At 49.0% G+C, this 21297-nt stretch overlaps 2 protein-coding genes across 2 annotated transcripts in view; both read left to right on the plus strand.

The window, feature by feature from the left end:
• The window catches only part of LOC115466126, a 74754-nt gene extending 55152 nt beyond the window's left edge, over window positions 1–19602 (plus strand). Inside the window, exons 3-4 of the mRNA XM_030197174.1 lie at window positions 2581–2641; window positions 19366–19602. Of these exons, the coding sequence (XP_030053034.1) occupies window positions 2581–2641; window positions 19366–19585 (281 nt within the window). The 3' untranslated portion in view covers window positions 19586–19602. The remainder of the gene's footprint in view (window positions 1–2580; window positions 2642–19365) is intronic.
• Window positions 19603–20142: 540 nt separating this feature from the next.
• Window positions 20143–20944, plus strand: LOC115466127 (protein Wiz-like). The gene has a single exon (XM_030197175.1). It carries the CDS (start codon window positions 20163–20165, stop codon window positions 20775–20777), a length of 615 nt encoding a protein of 204 aa, XP_030053035.1. The 5' UTR covers window positions 20143–20162; the 3' UTR covers window positions 20778–20944.
• The last annotated feature ends 353 nt before the right edge of the window (window positions 20945–21297 follow it).

The following is a 21297-nucleotide window of genomic DNA, read 5'->3' on the forward strand; positions in this document are numbered from 1 at the left end:
ATTAAAACAGTGAATGGAAGTTAAAAGCAGATTCGAGATGGAGTTTGTTGTACTGACACAGGAAGTCTAGTCCTGGAGTCACATTGACTTTGAATAATAATTTCTTATGGATAAACTTTGACCTTAGTTAACATTAGCCTTGACAATGGCAAGGCAGTCATTGTGAAGTTGACTCAGCATTCTGAGGCCTTTGGAATGTTTTGTGTTTAATCATTCCTATTAGAGTCACTTTGGCATGAAACCTCAATCTCATTTTTCTAGGTTGTTAAATCCTACTGCTATTTTCCCAACGTTGTTCTCTTGCTTTCACGTTCACCTTTAATATAGATAACTAAATACATCATCTTTTCACGCCTGGACTTTCTCTCTGAAGAATGCTGGTCTTCTGTTAGCAGACTTGCTCTTGCATTTGTTGAAGTTGACGCTTGAAGATCATTCCTCGGTGTGAAAGGTGCCACCTGCCTGTGCCCTTTTTTTTTTTTTTTTTTTTACAGATTTATTTTTGGATTCGTTCTTGGATTCAGTTTTCCAAATTTTATACATGAGGGCCTTTTGGAGCCCCTTTCTCTTGACACAGCCAAAAAGACTGGGAATAGGAGAAGAATAATGCTGTTGATCTGCCATGGTTATATCTGTTCACGAACATTTTGGTGAGCAAGGTAGGATGGGGCTGAGGTACTGGCTTCAAGTTCAGGCAAAGTTTGTTGGGCTTAGCCCATTCTTGAATTGATGTAAGACAGGTAATCAATTTATTCAGGGCTGTATGTAAGTCAGTTCAATATTTATTTATTTGTTGCATTTGTATCCCACATTTTCCCACCTATTTGCAGGCTCATTCCAGAGTAAAAGATACAATTGGTGTTACATAGAGAACATGGATGACATAATTGAATTAAGCAAACAGATATAGTAAGAAAACATTCAGACTATAAGGTAGAGTGGTGATGTGTTACAGTTTCAGTTATTGATCATTGTGGTATGCCTTGTTGAAGAGAGAGGTCTTCAGAGATTTACATAAGTTATGGGTATGAGTAGCTGCACATTATATGCTTTGATGTAGAACAGAGTGTCCATTGACCAAAATCAGCTTGGCTAGTGGCTTGAGGTAGATATTGAACAGGATAGGTGATGGCATTGTAGTACCCAACAGGTTAGCGCCCATGGTGGGGATGAGGTGCTGCCAAACATAGTGTTGCCTGTCTGATAGGATCCGAACCAAGCAAGTACTGTTACATTGATGCCTGTTTCTGCCAGTCGTGCTAGCATGATATCATGATCCACAGTATCAAAATGTGCTGAGAAATCTAGCAGTACTAACACAGAGGCAAATCCCCTGTCTTGGTTTTTGTGCAGAACTAGGCATAGTGCTTCTATTCAATATAATTTTGCAAACTTAAAAAATTTGAAACCTTAAGTGCAACACCCACATTTCTAGTGGAGATTTTAATGGTTGATTAGAACCTTTTTGTAATTCCCTGACTTCTATGGAAAGGAGCAGGGTCTTAAATCAGTATGGGTATTTAGAACCCTGTGTGATCTGGGGCAGTTTATTGATGTGCATGACTGCAATGAATATGTCGTATATCTTATAAGTCCTTTGAGTGTTTTGGGTGGGTGGGTCTGTTATAATTTAGCTTTTTGTGATAGAGAGGTGTGGTAGCTGTGTTAGTCCACTTTTAAAGGTAATCAATAGAAATCAAACAAAATAAAACATGGAAAAGAAAATAAGATGATACCTTTTTTATTGGACATAACTTAAATTTATTGATTAGCTTTCGAAGGTTGTCCTTCGTCAGATCGGAAATAAGCAAATGTGGTAGATGACAGTATATATAAGTAAAACATCCAAGCATTTCATTGACAGTCTAACAGGGTGGGGATGGGTAGGAGGTATGAGGTATGCATACCTCCTACCCATCCCCACCCTGTTAGACTGTCAATGAAATGCTTGGAGGCTTGGTATGATGAAACTGGCAAATATTGTTCTTGTTTAGTTCCGATAGCTGCTGCTTTATTAATCTGTTTGTGGACATGACCAGAATTAATTTTTTTTTTTTTTTTTTTTTTAATGTCATGAGTCCAGACTTCCAGCTGTTTGATAGTCTATGTGGCAGGGAATGTTTGGGGAAGGGAGTGGGTGAGAGGAGTAATTTGACTGTCCTTTATAGTTTTAAATTGATTATGTTAATCCTTTGTGTTGCTGGAGTGTTTTTTTTTTTTTCCTGGCTGTTTTGTAATCAATAAAAAGTTATACAGTAAAAATGTTTTAAAAATCTGTCAAATGTAGAATCACCTGCCTCTTGACTGGTGGTTCTACTGCTGCCTTGTGAGATATTTTGGCGCTGAATCATGTGCTGAGATTTCCCTGGCCTTGCAGCTTAGGTACCCCTTAGCAATGAACAGGCATAGCGCTAGAGCGAGCATTATAGAGCATTGCAGCTGAGGTAAAGGTTACCTGGGAAAACACAGCTGATGGGAGAGGAGTGAACGTATTACACCTCCTATGCAGACCACTTCCTTTGTGCACTTGGCTAACCTCATTTTGCCACAAACTTGACAGTTTCTGTGTCTCTGTTGCAGATGAGCAGAATCCTTCCATGAGTGGTGCCATCCTGACGAAACCCTCCAGGAGGGAACTCTGGTAAGTGCTTGCTTTGACAGGGTAATAGACATAAATCCATCTCCCTCACCTGGCACACTGGCTGTCTAAAGTAACCTGTCTCTTCCCTCACCTCCCTGAAATGGTGTGTGAGAAACCTTTTTTTGTTGTACCTAATTCTAGCCTTAGCCTTAATGTCCGCCAGGATATTAGTGTTGGCCATCCCTTTCCTGTAAGAACCCAGTGTGCATTTTTGACACGCTCTGCACAGAGCTGTGGTCCATGCCTCAGTTGAAGGAGTGCTGCCAGTGCAGTAGAGTTCAAACTGGGGAAGAGGCCAGGTTATAAGGGAAGGAATACTATAAATTGCCTAGCTAGTTTTCTGGTGGATGGGGTGTATCCAATGATTAGTCAACTTGGAATATGTAAGGATATATGTGGATGCAGGGGCTTGAGCTAATTGTCATGTTTGGGGGTTGGGAATGGATTTTGTGCATTGTGCTGCAAGTTATTACATGTGTCTGGAAGAATTGTAGGAATCGGATATCTTGGTTTTGTTTCATCCTATCCCATCATGCAACTTCTACTGGAGGCCTCTAGCGCCATGGCTTCTCTTCCTATAGATAGTGCCCTGGGTGTGAGGTAGGGTGCAGATGGGCTAGAACAATGAAGTGCTGGGGTGAGGTGGGGGAGGAGGGGAGAGTTGCTTTCCTAGGAGTATCTTATCTCAGAGCATCTTGCTGAGTGGAGAGGAGTTGACATGTTTCTCCTCAATTGGCAATTTAGTCTCACACTATTGGAATGATGTGGGACTAGCATGAATGTGGCCATAATGTTCCACAGCCTTCTGTTAAAGCCAGCACAATACCTGTGCATTGAACATGTAAAGCTCTGCAGAGCCAGGAAGGGTTGTGCCAGTGGTGAGGAGATGAAAATTATCTATTGCAGTTTTACACATAACCTGTGATACCACACTAGTAGCAATTAATGGAATGAGTTGGATTGGGATTTGGCTTTTTGATTTAATTATGTATGTTTACATCCAGAAGATGCAGGAGGAGAAAAATGGTAAAGTCAAAAGAGAAAACAAAAAAAAAAAGGGTCAATGTTTATATATTCAGATGTGATATGGAATAAATCTTTTGTCTAATTAATAATTCCTTGTCATCAACAGCAGATGAATCCATTAACTGATAGGTTGTATCCGCCTACCAGCAGGTGGAGATAGAGAACACTGAAGAACCACAGTGACCCTTGGACGGCTAGCCCCACCTGTCTTCAGTAATTCTCTATCTCTCAGCAGGTGTGGACGTAGCTTGATCAGCTCCTGGATTTCTGCCTGGGGTGGCTCCTGTGCTTTGCCAGTTGAGCAGGGGTGTTGTGGCTGGTGATGCCCACTTTAAAGGCATATAGGTTCGCCCTTCCCTGCCTTACCGATTCCCCTCCTACCGGAGTCCCTTTGTTGCTGCCTGCCTCCAACTTTCCTAACAGCGCTAAAAAAAAAAAAGCGTGCTTTTACTGCGTGGCTGTTCTGAGGCTTTCTCCAGAGATTCAGGTTCAGTGCAGCTTGACCGGAGCTCGTTGACTCGGTCTTCTGAGGTGAGAGTGGTGCCCAGCTCCTTCGGGGAGGTTCCTGCGGACAGCATTCCGAACGGGGTAAGTTTTGGCGCGAAGCTGCCATTATATTGCTATATTTCCGTCCAGTCGGGCGATGGCTGCTGAAGGAGTTTATTCGCTGCTCCCGCTGTGGTAAGCGCAGGTCAGCAGCAGGGCTTTGCAGTACGTGCTCCTTAGATGCTTGAGCTAGTACGAGCATGGCGAGCGATGATTCTTCCCTCTCGATGGAGCTGGCAGCGGGCGCCATTTTGGAAGCACCGTATGCCTCGACCCCCGCGACGGCGGAGGAGTCTGAGTGCAGGGGGGATGCCTCGTTCAAGGCTGCCAGAGGAACTTCAACCTACGTTTCACCTAATTCGGGGATGGAGGGCCAGGGTGAGTTTTTCTCCCTGAGTTTGTGCTACTGATGCATAAGGCCTTCATGCTGAAAAGAGCTCTGCCGCAGGTGTCTGACACTGCGTTGCATCCTGGGTTCCCTCCGTGTGTTGATGCCCCGGGGATGGCTTCAGATGCTATTTCCTCCCCCGAGCGTTGGAAGCATGCTAAACATAGACTGGTAAATTCCCCATCTGAAAGTGGCGCATATATCTCCCCCCCCCCCCCCCCCCCCGGGTGGTCGGGCTATGGGGAGTCTGAGGGATCTGGCAGGCCCTCAGGGACAGATGATCCAGAGGAGGGTGCCTGTTTGCCACTGGATTTGGATGATCCCAGTGCACTTCGTATTTTCCACCGCCACGAGCTGCCAGCTCTCATTGCTGACGCCTTGCAGGCCCTCTCGATTGATGATCCTGCTGAAGGTGAGGCCTCATACATAAGTAATGCCATACTGGGAGAAGACCAAATGCCCAACGAGCCCAGCATCCTGTCCTCGACAGCGGCCAATCCAGGTCAAGGGCACCTGGCAAGCTTCCCAAACGCACAAACATTCTATACACGTTATTCTCGAAATTGTGGATTTTTTCCAAGTCCATTTAGTAGCGGTCTATGGACTTGTCCTTTAGGAAACTGTCCAAACCATTTTAAACTCTGCCAAGCTAACCACCTTCACCATGCTCTCCGGCAACGAATTTGAGTTTAATTATGCGTTAAAGAAAATTTTTCTCCTATTTGTTTTAAATGTACTACACTGTAGTTTCGCATGCCCCCTAGTCGTACTATTTTTGGAAAGCCCCAGCAGTTACCTGAGGATAGGCCGAGGCCTTATTCCAAGGGTCCTGTGTTTCCCTCCTCTTCCAGACCTCGCTTCCGTGAAGCTCGCAGGTATCGGCCTTGCACTCTGCTGGGTTTTCTCAATGTGCCCGTTTTCAGCAGAGGAACGCCTTTCGTTTGGACAAACGTTCCGCAGCGGCCGGGTTGCGGCCAGGAGTTCAGAGGCGTCCTCCACAATGATGGGACGCCGGTCCACTCCTCTATTCCTGCAGTAGGAGGATGTCTTTCCCTCTTTCTCGAGGAGTGATTTCGCATGATTTAAAAAACCCTCGCTACATCTGCTTTGCTCTGCACACCTTAAAGTGAAAGCAACATGCATGCACTGCCTTAGCATTACTTAAAAATGCTCGCTTGATTTGCTTTATTTGCTTTGCTCTGCTCCGTTTGCCTACTAATGAACTGTTATCAAGTAGTAAGTGCAAGCTGGCCTGCAATAAACTGTTGCCAAGCTTCAAATTAAATTAAATTGTGGCCAAGCTTGCCAAGCGTAAATACAAATACAAACACCACCTAACCTGCCTAGTACGGAACTGCTACCAGCTTTAAATTAATTGTTGCTAAACTAATAGCAATTGCCAGCACTACCTCGCTTGAATTGTAGCCAAGCTTAAATGCAATTGTAAACTTTAACTCGCTTAAATTGTAGCCAAGCACAAATGCAATTGTATACCTTTGTACCTCACTTGAATTGTAGCCAAGCTCGAATGCAACTGTAAACCTCTGTACCTCACTTGAATTGTAGCCAAGCTCGAATACAATTGTAAACTTGACTCACTAAAAATACACCTGATACATATTTGCCACAACGCCTAGTACATAGACATGAACACCAGCAGTGCACTCCTAACTATCCAGTGTCTCACTATACTCCTACACGCACTCACAACCCACAGCCTAGTCAACAACAACCCTACTACTCACAAACCGCATAACACTCACATACACACAATGCACGCCCAAAACAACAACCACAACAACCCGCTTACATCTCACCAATCCTATGCACAACCTTTAAACAACCTACCAAATCAAAGACTCAACAACCAACCAATCGCAATAACCTCCGGACATAAACACCACCGACAAAATGAGGAAAACAATGACAACAACAAATCCAACTACAGAAGAAGCAGACAACTAATAAAAATAAACACGTCACACCCCACCCTGGAACCACATCACTCAATCCAACTAGGATACATCAATGCAAGATCAGCAGTACGCAACGCAGTAGACATACTAGATTGGATCATCACAGACAAATTGGACCTCCTATTCATCACAGAAACCTGGTTCCATAGTCCCACAGACCCTACCATCTTACAAACGTGCCCACCAGAATACAAAATCACGCACTGGACAAGAAATGGAAAAAAAAGAGGAGGCGGAATAGCTATTATATACAAACCTGAATTCACCATCACAATCACAGGCGAATCCACCTCACCACAACTTGAAATTGCATCGACTAGAATCAACCATCCAAGCCTAACAGGACACCTCAGCACAATCCTATTCTACAGACCACCAGGAAAATGGCAAGACGCCCAAACACAACTCGTGGATTTCATCTCGAATACCTGCGTATCAGCCTCAAACATCCTCATACTAGGCGACATCAACTTACACCTAGAAGTTGACACCTTACCAAATACACGAGAATTCAAAGAATTCCTAAAACTCTGGGATCTGCAAACACCTAACATACAACCAACTCACGAAAAAGGACACACACTAGATATCATAACGAATAGATTCGAACCGGACTCATCTATCATACTCGCTAACGTAACATGGACACCCACATTATGGTCAGACCACCATAAAGCAAATGTCACTCTTTACTGGCGAAAAACACAACTAAACACAAACACCAAACATAAACGAACAACCTACACCACGAGAGGAAAAATAGACCCCACAACATTCTGGCAACAGATCTACCAGAACGAATGGACTACAAACGCAGACACCACCCAATTCCTCCAAGAATGGGACGATATAAGCACAAGAACATTAGACAAAATTGCCCCAGTCCAAACAAGAACATCACACAGGAAAAATGCAAATCCATGGTTCACCGAAGAGCTGAAAAAACTAAAAACACAAGTCAGGAGACTAGAACGAGCTTGGAACAAAAAAAGAGACGAACAAACACGAAACGACTGGAAACTACTCCGAAGAAAATACAAATATACCATAAAACAAACAAAAAGACTACACTACAAAACACTAATAGGACCAAACTACAAAGACACACATAAACTCTTCAACCTCGTGAACAAACTGTTAGACACCACACCAGTTACAACCAACGGCAAAGATACACCAAGTGTTGACAACCTTGCGACATACTTCAAGGAGAAAATTATACTACTACGACACAAAATACCCGCCAGCCCTACAGAATACACCACTCTTCTAGACTGTCTAGATCCAGAAGAAGGAACACACCCAGCAGACAGAACCTGGACCGAATTTGAACTACTGTCAGAAGACCTCATCTCGATAACTCTCAAAAGATATGCCAAATCCAACTGCAAACTAGACATATGCCCAAATAGCCTCATGAAATCTGCTCCTCAACAATTCATACTAGACCTAACAAACCATATAAATCACATGCTACAAAATGGACTCTTCCCAAAGGAAAAAGGAAAAATCTTACTCACCCCAATTCCTAAAGATACAAAGAAAAAACACGAGCGAAATAACCAACTACAGGCCAATAGCATCCATACCACTAATAACCAAGATAACTGAAGGTATGGTAACTAAACAGCTCACAAACTATCTAGACAAACATTCAATACTCCATGATGCCCAATCAGGATTCCGTTCGAATCACAGCACAGAAACAGTATTAGTCACTCTCATGACCAAATTCAAACAAATAATTGCAACTGGTAACAATATACTCCTCTTACAATTCGACATGTCAAGCGCCTTCGACATGGTTGATCATGGAATCCTACTACACATACTTGAATACTTTGGCATAGGAGGAAATGTCCTGAACTGGTTCAAGGGGTTCTTAACCATGCGCTCGTATCAAGTCACATCAAATTCAACCATGTCCAAAGCATGGACACCTGAATGTGGAGTCCCACAAGGATCGCCTCTATCACCAACTATATTCAACCTAATGATGATCCCTTTAGCCAAACTCCTATCAAACCACAACCTCAACCCATACATATACGCCGACGATGTGACAATATATATCCCATTCAAACAAGATACCAAAGAAATCTCCAACGAAATCAATCATGGGCAGATGCATTCCGCCTGAAACTAAATGCAGAAAAAACCCAATGCCTGATACTCACCTCCCAACATAACACAAATAAATTCAACGCAATAAACACACCAACCCTAAACCTTCCAGTCTCAGAAACGCTAAAAATCCTTGGAGTCACCATCGACCGCCACTTAACACTCGACACCCATGCAAACAACACAACCAAGAAGATGTTCTACTGCATGTGGAAATTGAAAAGAATAAGACCATTCTTCCCAAGATACGTCTTCCGCAGCCTAGTGCAATCCCTCGTCCTCAGCCACCTGGACTACTGCAACTCACTATACGCGGGCTGCAAAGAGCAAATACTGAGGAAACTTCAAACAGCCCAAAATACAGCAGCCAGGCTCATCTTCGGAAAACCAAGATATGAAAGGGTACAACCACTACGAGAAAAATTACATTGGCTTCCACTTAAGGAACGCGTTACTTTTAAAGTTTGTACACTAGTCCATAAGATCATCTACGGCGAAGCCCCAGCGTACATGTCTGATCTAATAGACCTACCACCCAGAAACGCTAAAAGATCATCCCGAACACACCTAAACCTCCACTTCCCCACTTGCAAAGGCATGAAATACAAGACGTTGCACGCGTCAACCTTTTCCCACAAGAGCACGCAGGCATGGAATACACTACCACCGCGTAACCTGAGAAGGATTGACGATCAAGCTTCCTTCCGTAAACTACTAAAGACTCACCTGTTTGAACAAACTTACGGAAAGAGCCAACTCACATAGAGTCCACACTCACTATTCATCAATGCATTTTACATCCACTTTGATCCCTCATCCCGCACCCCAATCTATCACGCACCTATCCACGGAACTATGGACACCATATGTCTTTGTCTAACACTACCCTTTAGCTTCCCATTGCCCCCTTCCAATTACTTCTATGTTGATATCCCATTGTCATATTCCAAATCTGATATTTGAATGTCTCTTATACCTTTGCACAATGTAATCCATAACCAAATTGTAACAAATGTATTTCTATTATTCATATCCTATTGTAAGCCACACTGAGCCCGCAAAAAGGTGGGAAAATGTGGGATACAAATGCAATAAATAAATAAATAAATAAATAAGATTGCTTCAGATTAGTGGGTCCTGGACCTGATCAGAGAAGGTTACTGATTGGAATTCGGTGCCCTGGTGAGAGACGTGTTTTTGGAGTCCTGATGCGGCACTGCTGTCAAACGGGCAGCGGTAGAGGAGACTTTGCAAGTCTTGCTGCACCTCGAGCGGTGATCCCGGTTCTTCCCGCTGAACGCGGCTGCAGTCGCTACTCCATTTATTTTGTGGTCCCTCAAGGGGCGGTCTTTCAGACCGATCCTCGGCTTAAGACAAGCAAATGAGGCCTTAGAGTGAGACACTTCCGCATGCAAACCCTGCACTCCGTCATTGCGGTGGTTCAGCCAGGAGAATTTCTTACGTCTCTGGACCTCAAGGAAGCTTACTTGCACATTCCTATTTGGCACCAGCGGTTCCTCCGGTTTGCGGTTTCGGGCCTTGCCTTTCGGCCTAGCCACAGCTCCCTGTACCTTTTCCAAGGTAATGGTGGTGGTAGCTGCCTTTCTCAGGCGACAGGGTATCAGAGTTCACCCTTATCTCGACGACTGGTTCATCAGAGTGGATTCGGCAGACAAGTCGTCTTGCCACAGCCAGAGTGCAGATTCTGGGCTGGGTGGTCAATATACCCATAAGTCACCTGACCCCCCTCTCAGTCTGTCGACTGGTTTGACATGGCCTCAGGGTTTGTCGTTCTCCCCGATCACAGGAGGTGCAAGCTTCAGAATTAGGTCCGTCTGCTCCTGCGGATGCCTCGCCCTCGAGCTTGGGACTTTGTCCAGCTGTTGGGGTCAATGACGGCCACCTTGGAGGTGGTTCCCTGGGGCGAGAGCGCATATGAGGCCACTGCAGATTGCCCTGCTCCATTAATGGTCTCCGATTTTCCCAGGAATATCAACGCAGACTCATGTGGCTCCCTGCGGCCGGCACAGTATGGATTGGTGGCTCTCTGATAGGATGCTGCGACGAGAATGCTGCTCGCGCTTCCTTCTTGGTGCCTGGTGATAACGGATGCCAGCCTTTTGGGCTGGGGAGTGCATTGCCAGGGAAGCTATGCTCAGGGTCAGTGGGCACCTGTGGAAGCGGTGGGTCCATCAATCGCTTGGAAATGAGAGCGATTTATTCTAGGCTCTTTTGGCCTTCCACAAGACTCTGAAGAGGCTTCCTGTCCGGGTTCTGTCAGACAACACGACAGTGGTGGCCTACATCAATCATCAGGGCGGAACTCAGTGCAGGACCCTGGCCGCAGAGGCCGCTCAGATTTGCCACTGGGCCGAGCTCCACCTGCAGCTTCTGTCAGCAGCTCACATAGCAGGTCAGAGCAATGTGTAGCCAATTTTCTCAGCAGGCATCAAATCGAACCCGTCGGAATGGGACTGGCAGAGTGTTTCTTCAGATTTGTGCCAAATGGGGGACTCCCGTAATGGATCTAATGGCGTCCAAGTGCAAACACCAAAGTCCCTCGCTTTTTCAGCAGACGGAGAGATCCTCGCTCGCCGGGGTTGGTTGCACTGGCTGAACCCTGGCCCTCGGGCCTCCTATATGTGTTCCCTCCTTGGCCCTTGATAGGGCGAGTCCTCCTGCGGATTCAACTACACCGAGGATTGGTGATTCTCATCACTCCAGATTGGCCAAGGCGGCTGTGGTATGCGGATCTCCGCCGGATGCTAGTGGAGGCTCCACTTCCTTTCCCTCAGGTTCCGAACCTGTTGGTTCAGGCCCGGTGACTATGGAGGATCCCTGCCGATTTGGTCTTACAGCCTGCTCTTGAGAGGGCGCAATTGAGAGAGAAGGGCTACTCTAACAAGGTCATCTCCACTCTCTTGTAGGCCCGCAAGCGGTCTACTTCTGCAGCCTTTGCTCGGATATGGCGTAAGTTTGAGGAGTGGTGTGCCCAGAAAGAGGTCACACCCGCGTGGGCTACGGTCTCACTGGTCCTGGACTTTTTGCAGGATGGCTTACAATTCCCTTCGGGTGCAAGTGGCAGTGTTGGCATGCTACCGAGGGAAAGTCTCTGGCTTGTCCTTGCTGCTCATCCGGACATTGCCCGATTTCTCAGAGGGTTGCTTCGGCTCCGCCCATCCCGTGCGGGTTGCCTTGTCCGGCCTGGAACCTGGGGCTGGTGTTGAAGGCTCTCCAGCGTTCGCCTTTGAGGCCGCTTAAGCGAGCATCTGAGAAGGATGTGATTTTCAAGATAGTCTTTTTGGTGGCCATTACATCGGCTATACGCGTATCTGAGCTTCAGGTGCTTTCCGGTCGGGACCCTTTTCTGCAGTTCTCAGAGTTGGGGTGACGGTACGTACAGTGCCTTCCTTTATGGCTAAGGTGGTTTCAGCGTTTCATCTACCAGCCCATTTTTCTACCTTCCTTTTCTAGGGAGGACTTTCCGGATTCCTTTGGGCAATTACATCTTTGGATGTCCGCAGGGCTCTGTTGCAGTATTTATAGATGTCAAATGACTTCAGGATTTCTGATCATCTTTTTGTCTTGTTGACAGGTCATTGACGCAGGTGCCCGGCGTCTAAGGCCCTTTAGCCCGTTGGCTCAGAGAAGTCATCTTTTCTGCGTATCTGCTTTCAGGGCGGGTTCCCCCTGAAGCGTTTAAAGCGCATTCTCCGAGGACAAGCAGGCTGCTTGTTCTCACTGATGGGTTGACGTCCTCGGCAGCCCCCTCCATCGGAAAGTTACTAGCAAAGGCCTTTGCTAGTCCTCGCGCGCCCATGCGCACTGCGCATGCGCGGCCGTCTTCCCGCCCGAACACCGGCTCGAGCCGGCAGTCTTCTTTCGTCCGCGCTCGGTACGGTTGTGTTACGCCGTTCGTGCCCCAGAGAGTCGACCTCGCGCGTCCTTTTCGACGTGTTTTTTGCTGTTTTTCCTTGGAAAAAGTTCGGGAAGCGCTCCGGTAGTGTTCCGGAAGACCCTTTCGGGTTTTCTGCCCTTCCCGGATTTCTCAGTTTTTGCCCCATAAGTTTTTCTTTCGTTGTCGGGGTAGGCCTCTTTTGGCCTCGGTCGAGATTTTTCTCCCTCTAAATTTTGGTGCTTCAATTTTCGCCATTTCGGCTTTTGATTCGCCGGCGGGATTTTTCCGCCCATGACATCGAAGCCCTTCCAGCGGCTTCAAGAAGTGCACCCAGTGCGCCCGGGTAATCTCGCTCACTGATAGGGCACTCTGCGTGTCTCAGTGTCTTAGGGGCCCAGCACCGCCCTCAGAACTGCAGTCTGTGTTCCCCTGTTACAAAGGCGGACTCAGTAGCGAGATTAGCCAGTGGAACGTTTTGTTCTCGGGCTCTTCGTCGGCATCGGCACCGGAGGCATCGAGTGCATCGACGTCGTCAGCGTCCGGACCATCTTCCTTGGCTGCCGCTTCCATCGACTGCATCGAGGCATCGGACCTCTGCATCGGCGCCGAGGCATCGGGCGACTGCATCAACGTCGGTGGTACCGAGACTTCGTCTGCTGATGTCGTCGGACGGAGGTGCATCGTCAGGAGTGCAGGTGAGGGCTGTCCATTCCCCTGCTGGTGGCGGTGAGCCTTCGGGTGGGTCTCCTCCTACCTGAGGGCTCCTGCGGTACAGCCCCCCGGGATCGACCCTCTTCGGTCCTCGGCCCCGAGGAAGCGGACGGATGGATTCTACGTCCTCCTCGTCGGTGCCGGGGAGCTCCGGTGACATGCTTCGGAAGAAATCGAAGGAAGCATCGACACCGGTCTCCTCCCCATGTCGGCACCGAGAGCTCTGGGTCGCCGAGGGATTCGGCACCCCAGCAGGCATCGGCACCGAGAGGACCGCTCACCCTCTGTTCAGGAGGTGTCGATGCGCTCCACTCTGGACAGCCCGGAACAGCCTCCTCGCCCGGAACAGGTTCTGACGTCGACGCCTGCATCGACCTCCTCAGCCTTTTCTCTGGCAGCCGCTCTAAACGAGAGCCTCCGGGCCGTTCTCCCAGAGATTCTGGGATGAGCTGTTGCGCCCTACCCCTCCGGTACCGGCGGTGCTTGCGCCTCCGGTACCGTCGAGCGTGGCGCCGGCTGGCCCATCGCCCAGGTTGAGGTCCCCGACGTCTGTACCGCTTGCGGTGCCGACCGCGGCCACCTCCCAGGAAGGCTCCCCGACTACGTCGGCGGAGGGAGCTTCGCCGATGCGGGCGAGGGAGTCTACCTCTCGACGCCCCCACCGTGGACGGGGTTCCACCGAGTCGAGCAGGGCGAGGTTGCAGACACAGGTTCGTGAACTTGTGTCTGACACCGAGGGTGAGGCCTCGTGGGTGGAAGAGGAGGACCCCAGATATTTCTCTGACGAGGAGTCTGAGGGTCTTCCTTCTGATCCCACTCCCTCTCCTGAGAGACAGCTTTCTCCTCCCGAGAGTCTGTCTTTTGCTTCCTTTGTCCGGGAGATGTCTACGGCCATCCCCTTCCCGGTGGTTGTGGAGGACGAGCCCAGGGCTGAAATGTTTGAGCTCCTGGACTATCCTTCTCCACCTAAGGAAGCGTCCACTGTTCCCTTGCACCATGTCCTGAAAAAGACATTGCTTGCGAACTGGACCAAGCCACTAAGTAATCCCCACATTCCCAAGAAGATTGAGTCCCAGTACCGGATCCATGGGGACCCAGAGCTGATGCGCACTCAGTTGCCTCATGACTCTGGAGTTGTGGATCTGGCCCTAAAGAAGGCTAAGAGTTCTAGGGAGCATGCTTCGGCGCCCCCGGGCAAAGACCCTAGAACCTTAGACTCCTTTGGGAGGAAGGCCTACCCATTCTTCTATGCTCGTGGCCAAAATTCAGTCTTACCAGCTCTACACGAGCATACACATGCGGAACAATGTGCGGCAGTTGGCGGGCTTGGTTGATGCTCTTCCCCCTGAGCAAGCCAAGCCTTTTCAGGAGGTGGTCAGGCAGCTGAAGGCGTGCAGAAAATTCCTGGCCAGAGGAGTTTATGACACTTTTGATGTTGCGTCCAGGGCCGCTGCTCAAGGTGTGGTGATGCGCAGGCTCTCATGACTGCGTGCCGCCGACCTGGAGAATAGACTCCAGCAGCGGATTGCGGACTCGCCTTGCCGTGCGGATAACATTTTTGGAGAAAAAGTTCGAGCAGGTGGTAGAGTCTCTCCACCAGCGGGTCACCGCATTCGACAAGTTCTCCCGCCGGCAGCCTTCAGCCTCTACCTCTACAGGTAGAAGATTTTTCGGGGGAAGGAAGACTGGTCCCTATGCTTCTGGTAAGCGTAGGTACAATCCTCCTTCCCGACAGCCTGCGGCCCAGGCTAAGCCCCAGCGCGCTCGCTTCGTCAGCAGCGTGCGCCCTCAGCAAGGCCCCGCGGCTCCCCAGCAAAAGCAAGGGGCGAGCTTTTGACTGGCTCCAGCAGAGCATAGCCGACATCCAAGTGTCAGTGCCGGGCGACCTGCCGGTCGAGGGGAGGTTGAAAGCTTTTCACCAAAGGTGGCCTCTCATAACCTCCGACCAGTGGGTTCTGCAATAGTCCGGCAAGGATACACCCTCATTTGGCCTCCAAACCTCCAAATTGTCCCCGGGAGCTCAGTCTTACAGCTTCCAGCACAAGCAGGTACTTGCAGAGGAACTCTCCGCCCTTCTCAGCGCCAATGCGGTCGAGCCCGTGCCATCCGGGCAAGAAGGGCTGGGATTCTATTCAGGTACTTCCTTGTGGAAAAGAAAACAGGGGGATGCGTCCCATCCTAGACCTAAGGGCCCTGAACAAATATCTCGTTAAAAGAAAAGTTCAGGATGCTTTCCCTGGGCACCCTTCTCCCCATGATTCAGCAAAACGATTGGCTATGCTCTCTGGACTTGAAGGATGCCTACACACCATCCCGATACTGCCAGCTCACAGACAGTATCTGCGATTTCAGTGGGCACACGCCACTTCCAGTACTGTGTGCTACCCTTTGGGCTCGCCTCTGCGCCCAGGGTGTTCACAAAGTGCCTAGCTGTGGTAGCAGCGGGCAACTCGCAGGCTGGGGGTGCACGTGTTCCCATATCTCGACGATTGGCTGGTGAAGAACACATCCGAGGCAGGAGCCCTGCAGTCCATGCAGATGACTATTCGCCTCCTGGAGCTACTGGGGTTTGTGATAAATTACCCAAAGTCCCATCTTCTCCCAGTGCAGAAACTCGAATTCATAGGAGCCCTGCTGGATTCTCGGACGGCTCGCGCCTATCTCCCAGAGGCGAGAGCCAACAACTTGTTGTCCCTCGTCTCGCGGGTGCGTGCGTCCCAGCAGATCACAGCTCGGCAGATGTTGAGATTGCTGGGCCACATGGCCTCCACAGTTCATGTGACTCCCATGGCCCGCCTTCACATGAGATCTGCTCAATGGACCCTAGCCTCCCAGTGGTATCAGGCCGCTGGGGGTCTAGAGGACGTGATCCACCTGTCCACGAGTTTTCTCAAATCCCTGTATTGGTGGACGATTTGCTCCAATTTGACTCTGGGACGTCCCTTCCAAATTCCTCAGCCACAAAAAGTGCTGACCACGGATGCGTCTCTCCTGGGATGGGGAGCTCATGTCGATGGGCTTCGCACCCAAGGAAGTTGGTCCCTCCAAGAACGCGATTTACAGATCAATCTTCTGGAGTTGCGAGCGATCTGGAACGCTTTGAAGGCTTTCAGAGATCGGCTGTCCCACCAAATTATCCAAATTCAGACAGACAACCAGGTTGCCATGTACTATGTCAACAAGCAGGGGGGCACCGGATCTCGCCCCCTGTGTCAGGAAGCCGTCAGCATGTGGCTCTGGGCTCGCCGTCTCGGCATGGTGCTCCAAGCCACATATCTGGCAGGCGTAAACAACAGTCTGGCCGACAGACTGAGCCGGATTATGCAACCTCACGAGTGGTCGCTCAACTCCAGAGTGGTGCGCCAGATCTTCCAAGCATGGGGCACCCCCTTGGTGGATCTCTTCGCATCTCGAGTGAACCACAAAGTCCCTCAGTTCTGTTCCAGGCTTCAGGCCCCCGGCAGACTGGCATCGGATGCCTTCCTCCTGGATTGGGGGGGGAGGGCCTGCTGTATGCTTATCCTCCCATCCCTCTGGTGGGGAGGACTTTGTTGAAAGTCAAGCAAGACCGAGGCACCATGATTCTGATTGCTCCTTTTTGGCCGCGTCAGATCTGGTTCCCCCTTCTTCTGGAGTTATCCTCCGAAGAACCGTGGAGATTGGGGTGTTTTCCGACCCTCATCACACAGGACGAGGGGGCGCTTCTGCATCCCAACCTCCAGTCTCTGGCTCTCACGGCCTGGATGTTGAGGGCGTAGACTTTGCCTCTTTGGGTCTGTCAGAGGGTGTCTCCCGCATCTTGCTTGCTTCCAGGAAAGACTCCACTAAGAGAAGTTACTTCTTCCATTGGAGGAGGTTTGCCGTCTGGTGTGACAGCAAGGCCCTAGATCCTCGCTCTTGTCCTACACAGACCCTGCTTGAATACCTTCTGCACTTGTCTGAGTCTGGTCTCAAGACCAACTCTGTAAGGGTTCACCTTAGTGCAATCAGTGCATACCATTACCGTGTGGAAGGTAAGCCGATCTCAGGACAGCCTTTAGTTGTTCGCTTCATGAGAGGTTTGCTTTTGTCAAAGCCCCCTGTCAAGCCTCCTACAGTGTCATGGGATCTCAATGTCGTTCTCACCCAGCTGATGAAACCTCCTTTTGAGCCACTGAATTCCTGCCATCTGAAGTACTTGACCTGGAAGGTCATTTTCTTGGTGGCAGTTACTTCAGCTCGTAGAGTCAGTGAGCTTCAGGCCCTGGTAGCCCAGGCCCCGTACACCAAATTTCATGATAACAGAGTAGTCCTCCGCACTCACCCTAAGTTCCTGCCAAAGGTTGTGTCGGAGTTCCATCTGAACCAGTCAATTGTCTTGCCAACATTTTTTCCCCGTCCTCATTCCTGCCCTGCTGAACGTCAGCTGCACACATTGGACTGCAAGAGAGCATTGGCCTTCTACTTGGAGCGGACACAGCCCACCAGACAGTCCGCCCAATTGTTTATTTCTTTTGACCCCAATAGGAGGGGAGTGGCTGTAGGGAAACGCACCATATCCAATTGGCTAGCAGATTGCATTTCCTTCACTTACGCCCAGGCGGGGCTGGCTCTTGAGGGTCATGTCACGGTTCATAATGTCAGAGCCATGGCTGCGTCGGTAGCCCACTTGAAGTCAGCCTCCATTGAAGAAATTTGCAAAGCTGCGACGTGGTCATCTGTCCACACATTCACATCTCATTACTGCCTGCAGCAGGATACCCGACGCGACAGTCGGTTCGGGGCAGTCAGTTCTTCAGAACCTGTTTGGGCTTTAGGATCCAACTCCATCCCCCGAGGGCCCTGTTTGTCTGTTCCAGGCTGCACTCTCAGTAGTTGGTAAATTTTTTAGGTCAATCTCATTAATGTCCTCGCCGTTGCGAGGCCCAATTGACCATGGTTGTTGTTTTGAGTGAGCCTGGGGGCTAGGGATACCCCATCAGTGAGAACAAGCAGCCTGCTTGTCCTCGGAGAAAGCGAATGCTACATACCTGTAGAAGGTATTCTCCGAGGACAGCAGGCTGATGTTCTCACAAACCCGCCCGCCTCCCCTTTGGAGTTGAGTCTTCCCTTGAAGTGTATTGTCTTGCTACATACTGGACTGGCCATGCTCGAGCCGGTTTCGGGCGGGAAGACGGCTGCGCGCCCATGCGCACCGCGCATGGGCGCGCGAGGACTAGCAAAGGCCTTTGCTAGTAAACTTTCCGATGGAGGGGGCTGCCGAGGACGTCAACCCATCAGTGAGAACAATCAGCCTGCTGTCCTCGGAGAATACCTTCTACAGGTATGTAGCATTCGCTTTCCACGAGAGTGATTTCCTCCTCGTGGGCTAAAAACAGGTGTCCTTTCTCTTCAAGAGATCTGTCGTGCAGCTCTCGTTTGTACGGCATTACAGGCTGGATGTGGCAGCGAAGCAGGACGCACATTTTGGAGCGCAGGCACTACGTAGGGAGTGCTTTTGTACATCCCATCAGTTAATGGATTCATCTGCTGTTGATGACAAGGAAGGGAAAATTAGGTTCTTACCTTGGTAATTTTTCTTTCCTTTAGTCACAGCAGATGAATCCATGATCCCTCCCTGTCTGACTTGTGTTTTTGTTCAGTTCTTTCATGCAGATATTGTATCTCATCAGGAGGAGTTGATGAACAGTTCTTACAGTTTTCTACATGCTGTTCTATTGCAGGAGGTTGAATTCGTCCCTCCTTTGTGTGGTCTTGCTCCGGTTCTGGGGCATTTGTTCGCTGTGAGGAAAGTTTAGTGTGATGTTACCTTTCTTATTCACTCTGCTTTGGAAACTTTGAATACTGAAGGCAGATGGGGTAGCCGTCAAGGGTCACTGTGGTTTTTCAGTGTTCTCTATCTCCACCTGCTGTAGGCGGATACAACCCATCGTTAATGGATTCATCTTCTATAACTAAAGGAAAGAAAATTACAACGGTAAGAATCTAATTTTTCCCTTCTTGGCCATATTTTTGTAGCTTCAAGGATAAAGAGAACGTGGAACTGTGTAGCAATAATCTCTCTGTTGTCCCACAGGTTCCAAGGTATGGCTGACATACAGAGTCTGAACGCTTCCAGCAGTCCGTCCTGGGAATGCTTAACTCTGATGGCCAAAGATGGGAGCTCCCAAGAAGATCGTATTTCCCAAAGGACATATGGCTGCAGGGAGTTCCAAGTGGCAGGCATTCCATGCCCAAGGGAGATGCCATTCGCCGTAGGACTCCAGGATTGCAAATACAGTGAAACTGAGTGCTGATCTTGCAGAGAGTGATCCTGAGGTTTTGCTCTCGGAGCATCACCGGAACGTATACAGCAAATAGCAGGGTACAAGCGGCTTGTAGAGAGGAGAAGTATTTTAAAGTGGAACCGAGGACCCATAAAGCGTTCCGCCCAGAGCTTGTAGAGAAGAGTAGCAGAGCATCCAGCGGTTCGAGTGGGTCCCTGAACCTATTGAAAGGTTAAGCCCCACTTCTAAAGAAAAGAGCAAATCGGTAGACATAGGAATGGGTATCTCTATGAGAGGGCAAATAGTGAGATCAGATCCTCCCCAATAACTCTTCCTGTGTTAAGGAAATCATTGAATCCTTCTCTAAAGAAAACAGTCACTCTAGAGAGCGGCCTCTCCCACAGAACGCACTTGGACTGGAACCTCATTTGAATGAGATAGGGCTCTCAAAGCACTGCTGACTGGATGTTGCAGAAACCAAATATCCAGACCAGTGCTGACCTAACTGGAGTGAAATGTTCCTGGACTGGTAAATGCCGATGATTTGGTGGAGCAAATCCCACCGTCCTCTCTGGAAGTCACTTCTTGCAGCAACTATGATACAGAGATGAGGCCTTACATGTGCGACATGCTGTTGGGAAAACGGGATAAAGAAGATCTAGTGCAGGAGGAAGATGCTTCTGTATATACATGCATTGAATGCAGCATCTACTTCAAGAAGAAGGACCATCTCTTGGAGCACATGCTTCAACACAACCAAGTTTCTGACCAGGCACAAGAAGATGTTGTTCCTGTCACGTGTCACTTCTCTTGTAATGAGTGTGGCTGGACCTTCAGGGACTCAATGTCTCTGGAGCAGCACAGCAGACTTCACCAAGAGTCCAGGGAAAAGATCATCGAGGAAATACAGAAACTTGAGTTTTCTGACGAAGGGAGGGAGGCCAGATTGCAGTGTCCCAAGTGTGTCTTCGGCACCAACTCTTCCAAAGTCTTTGTCCAGCACGCAAAAATGCATGTCAGGGAGAGGAAGGATCAAGGGGTCAAAAGCATGAGCCTCTTTGGCAGTGCTGGAGGCAAGATGCACGAGACTCCAGTTCACCAAATGTACACCCATTTTCAACCAAATGAACTTTCTCCTTCACCTTCTTCTCAAATACAGGCATATAGTGGTGGTAGCAAGAATATCAGACCTGCTTTCTTTGTGGTTTTCCAGCCCCGGTGAAGATATATTGAAAGAGCATATGAAATACTCCCATTCCAACCTCTCCCTGGGAAGTAGAGGCCTTCAAGAGGGGACTCAAGTCAACCTGGGACTAGTAGAGATTCTTATGCCTCTAGGCCCAGAACATTCTCAGATCCAGATTATTTTGGGCAAGCAGAAAGACTGTTGTCCCCGCCCCCAGCAAAACAGCCCAGCCCACTATGAGCCTAAGCGTGGCTTCTCTATAGGTCACCAGAGACGAGAGGAAAAATGAGCCAAGTAAGAAGACCAGCAGACTCCCAAGTTTCAGGCAAGGAAACGGGCATTGTATGGCTCCAAGAAGAAGTGGGAGTGAATCCTACTTAACCCAGCAAAAACTACTCTTCACAAATGGGGTTGAAAATGAAGAAAAGAAGTTTGGCTCATCTTAGAGGACCTAGTGGTGAGAATCGGAATAAGCCACAGGGCACGCTGGTGGATGTTTGGCGTGGCTGGGTCTTCAGAAAATAACCATGGGAACCTGAGAGAAGGGCCATACTGT

The sequence above is a fragment of the Microcaecilia unicolor genome, chromosome 3 (genome assembly GCF_901765095.1).
Source record: "Microcaecilia unicolor chromosome 3, aMicUni1.1, whole genome shotgun sequence".
NCBI classification, from domain to species: domain Eukaryota; kingdom Metazoa; phylum Chordata; class Amphibia; order Gymnophiona; family Siphonopidae; genus Microcaecilia; species Microcaecilia unicolor.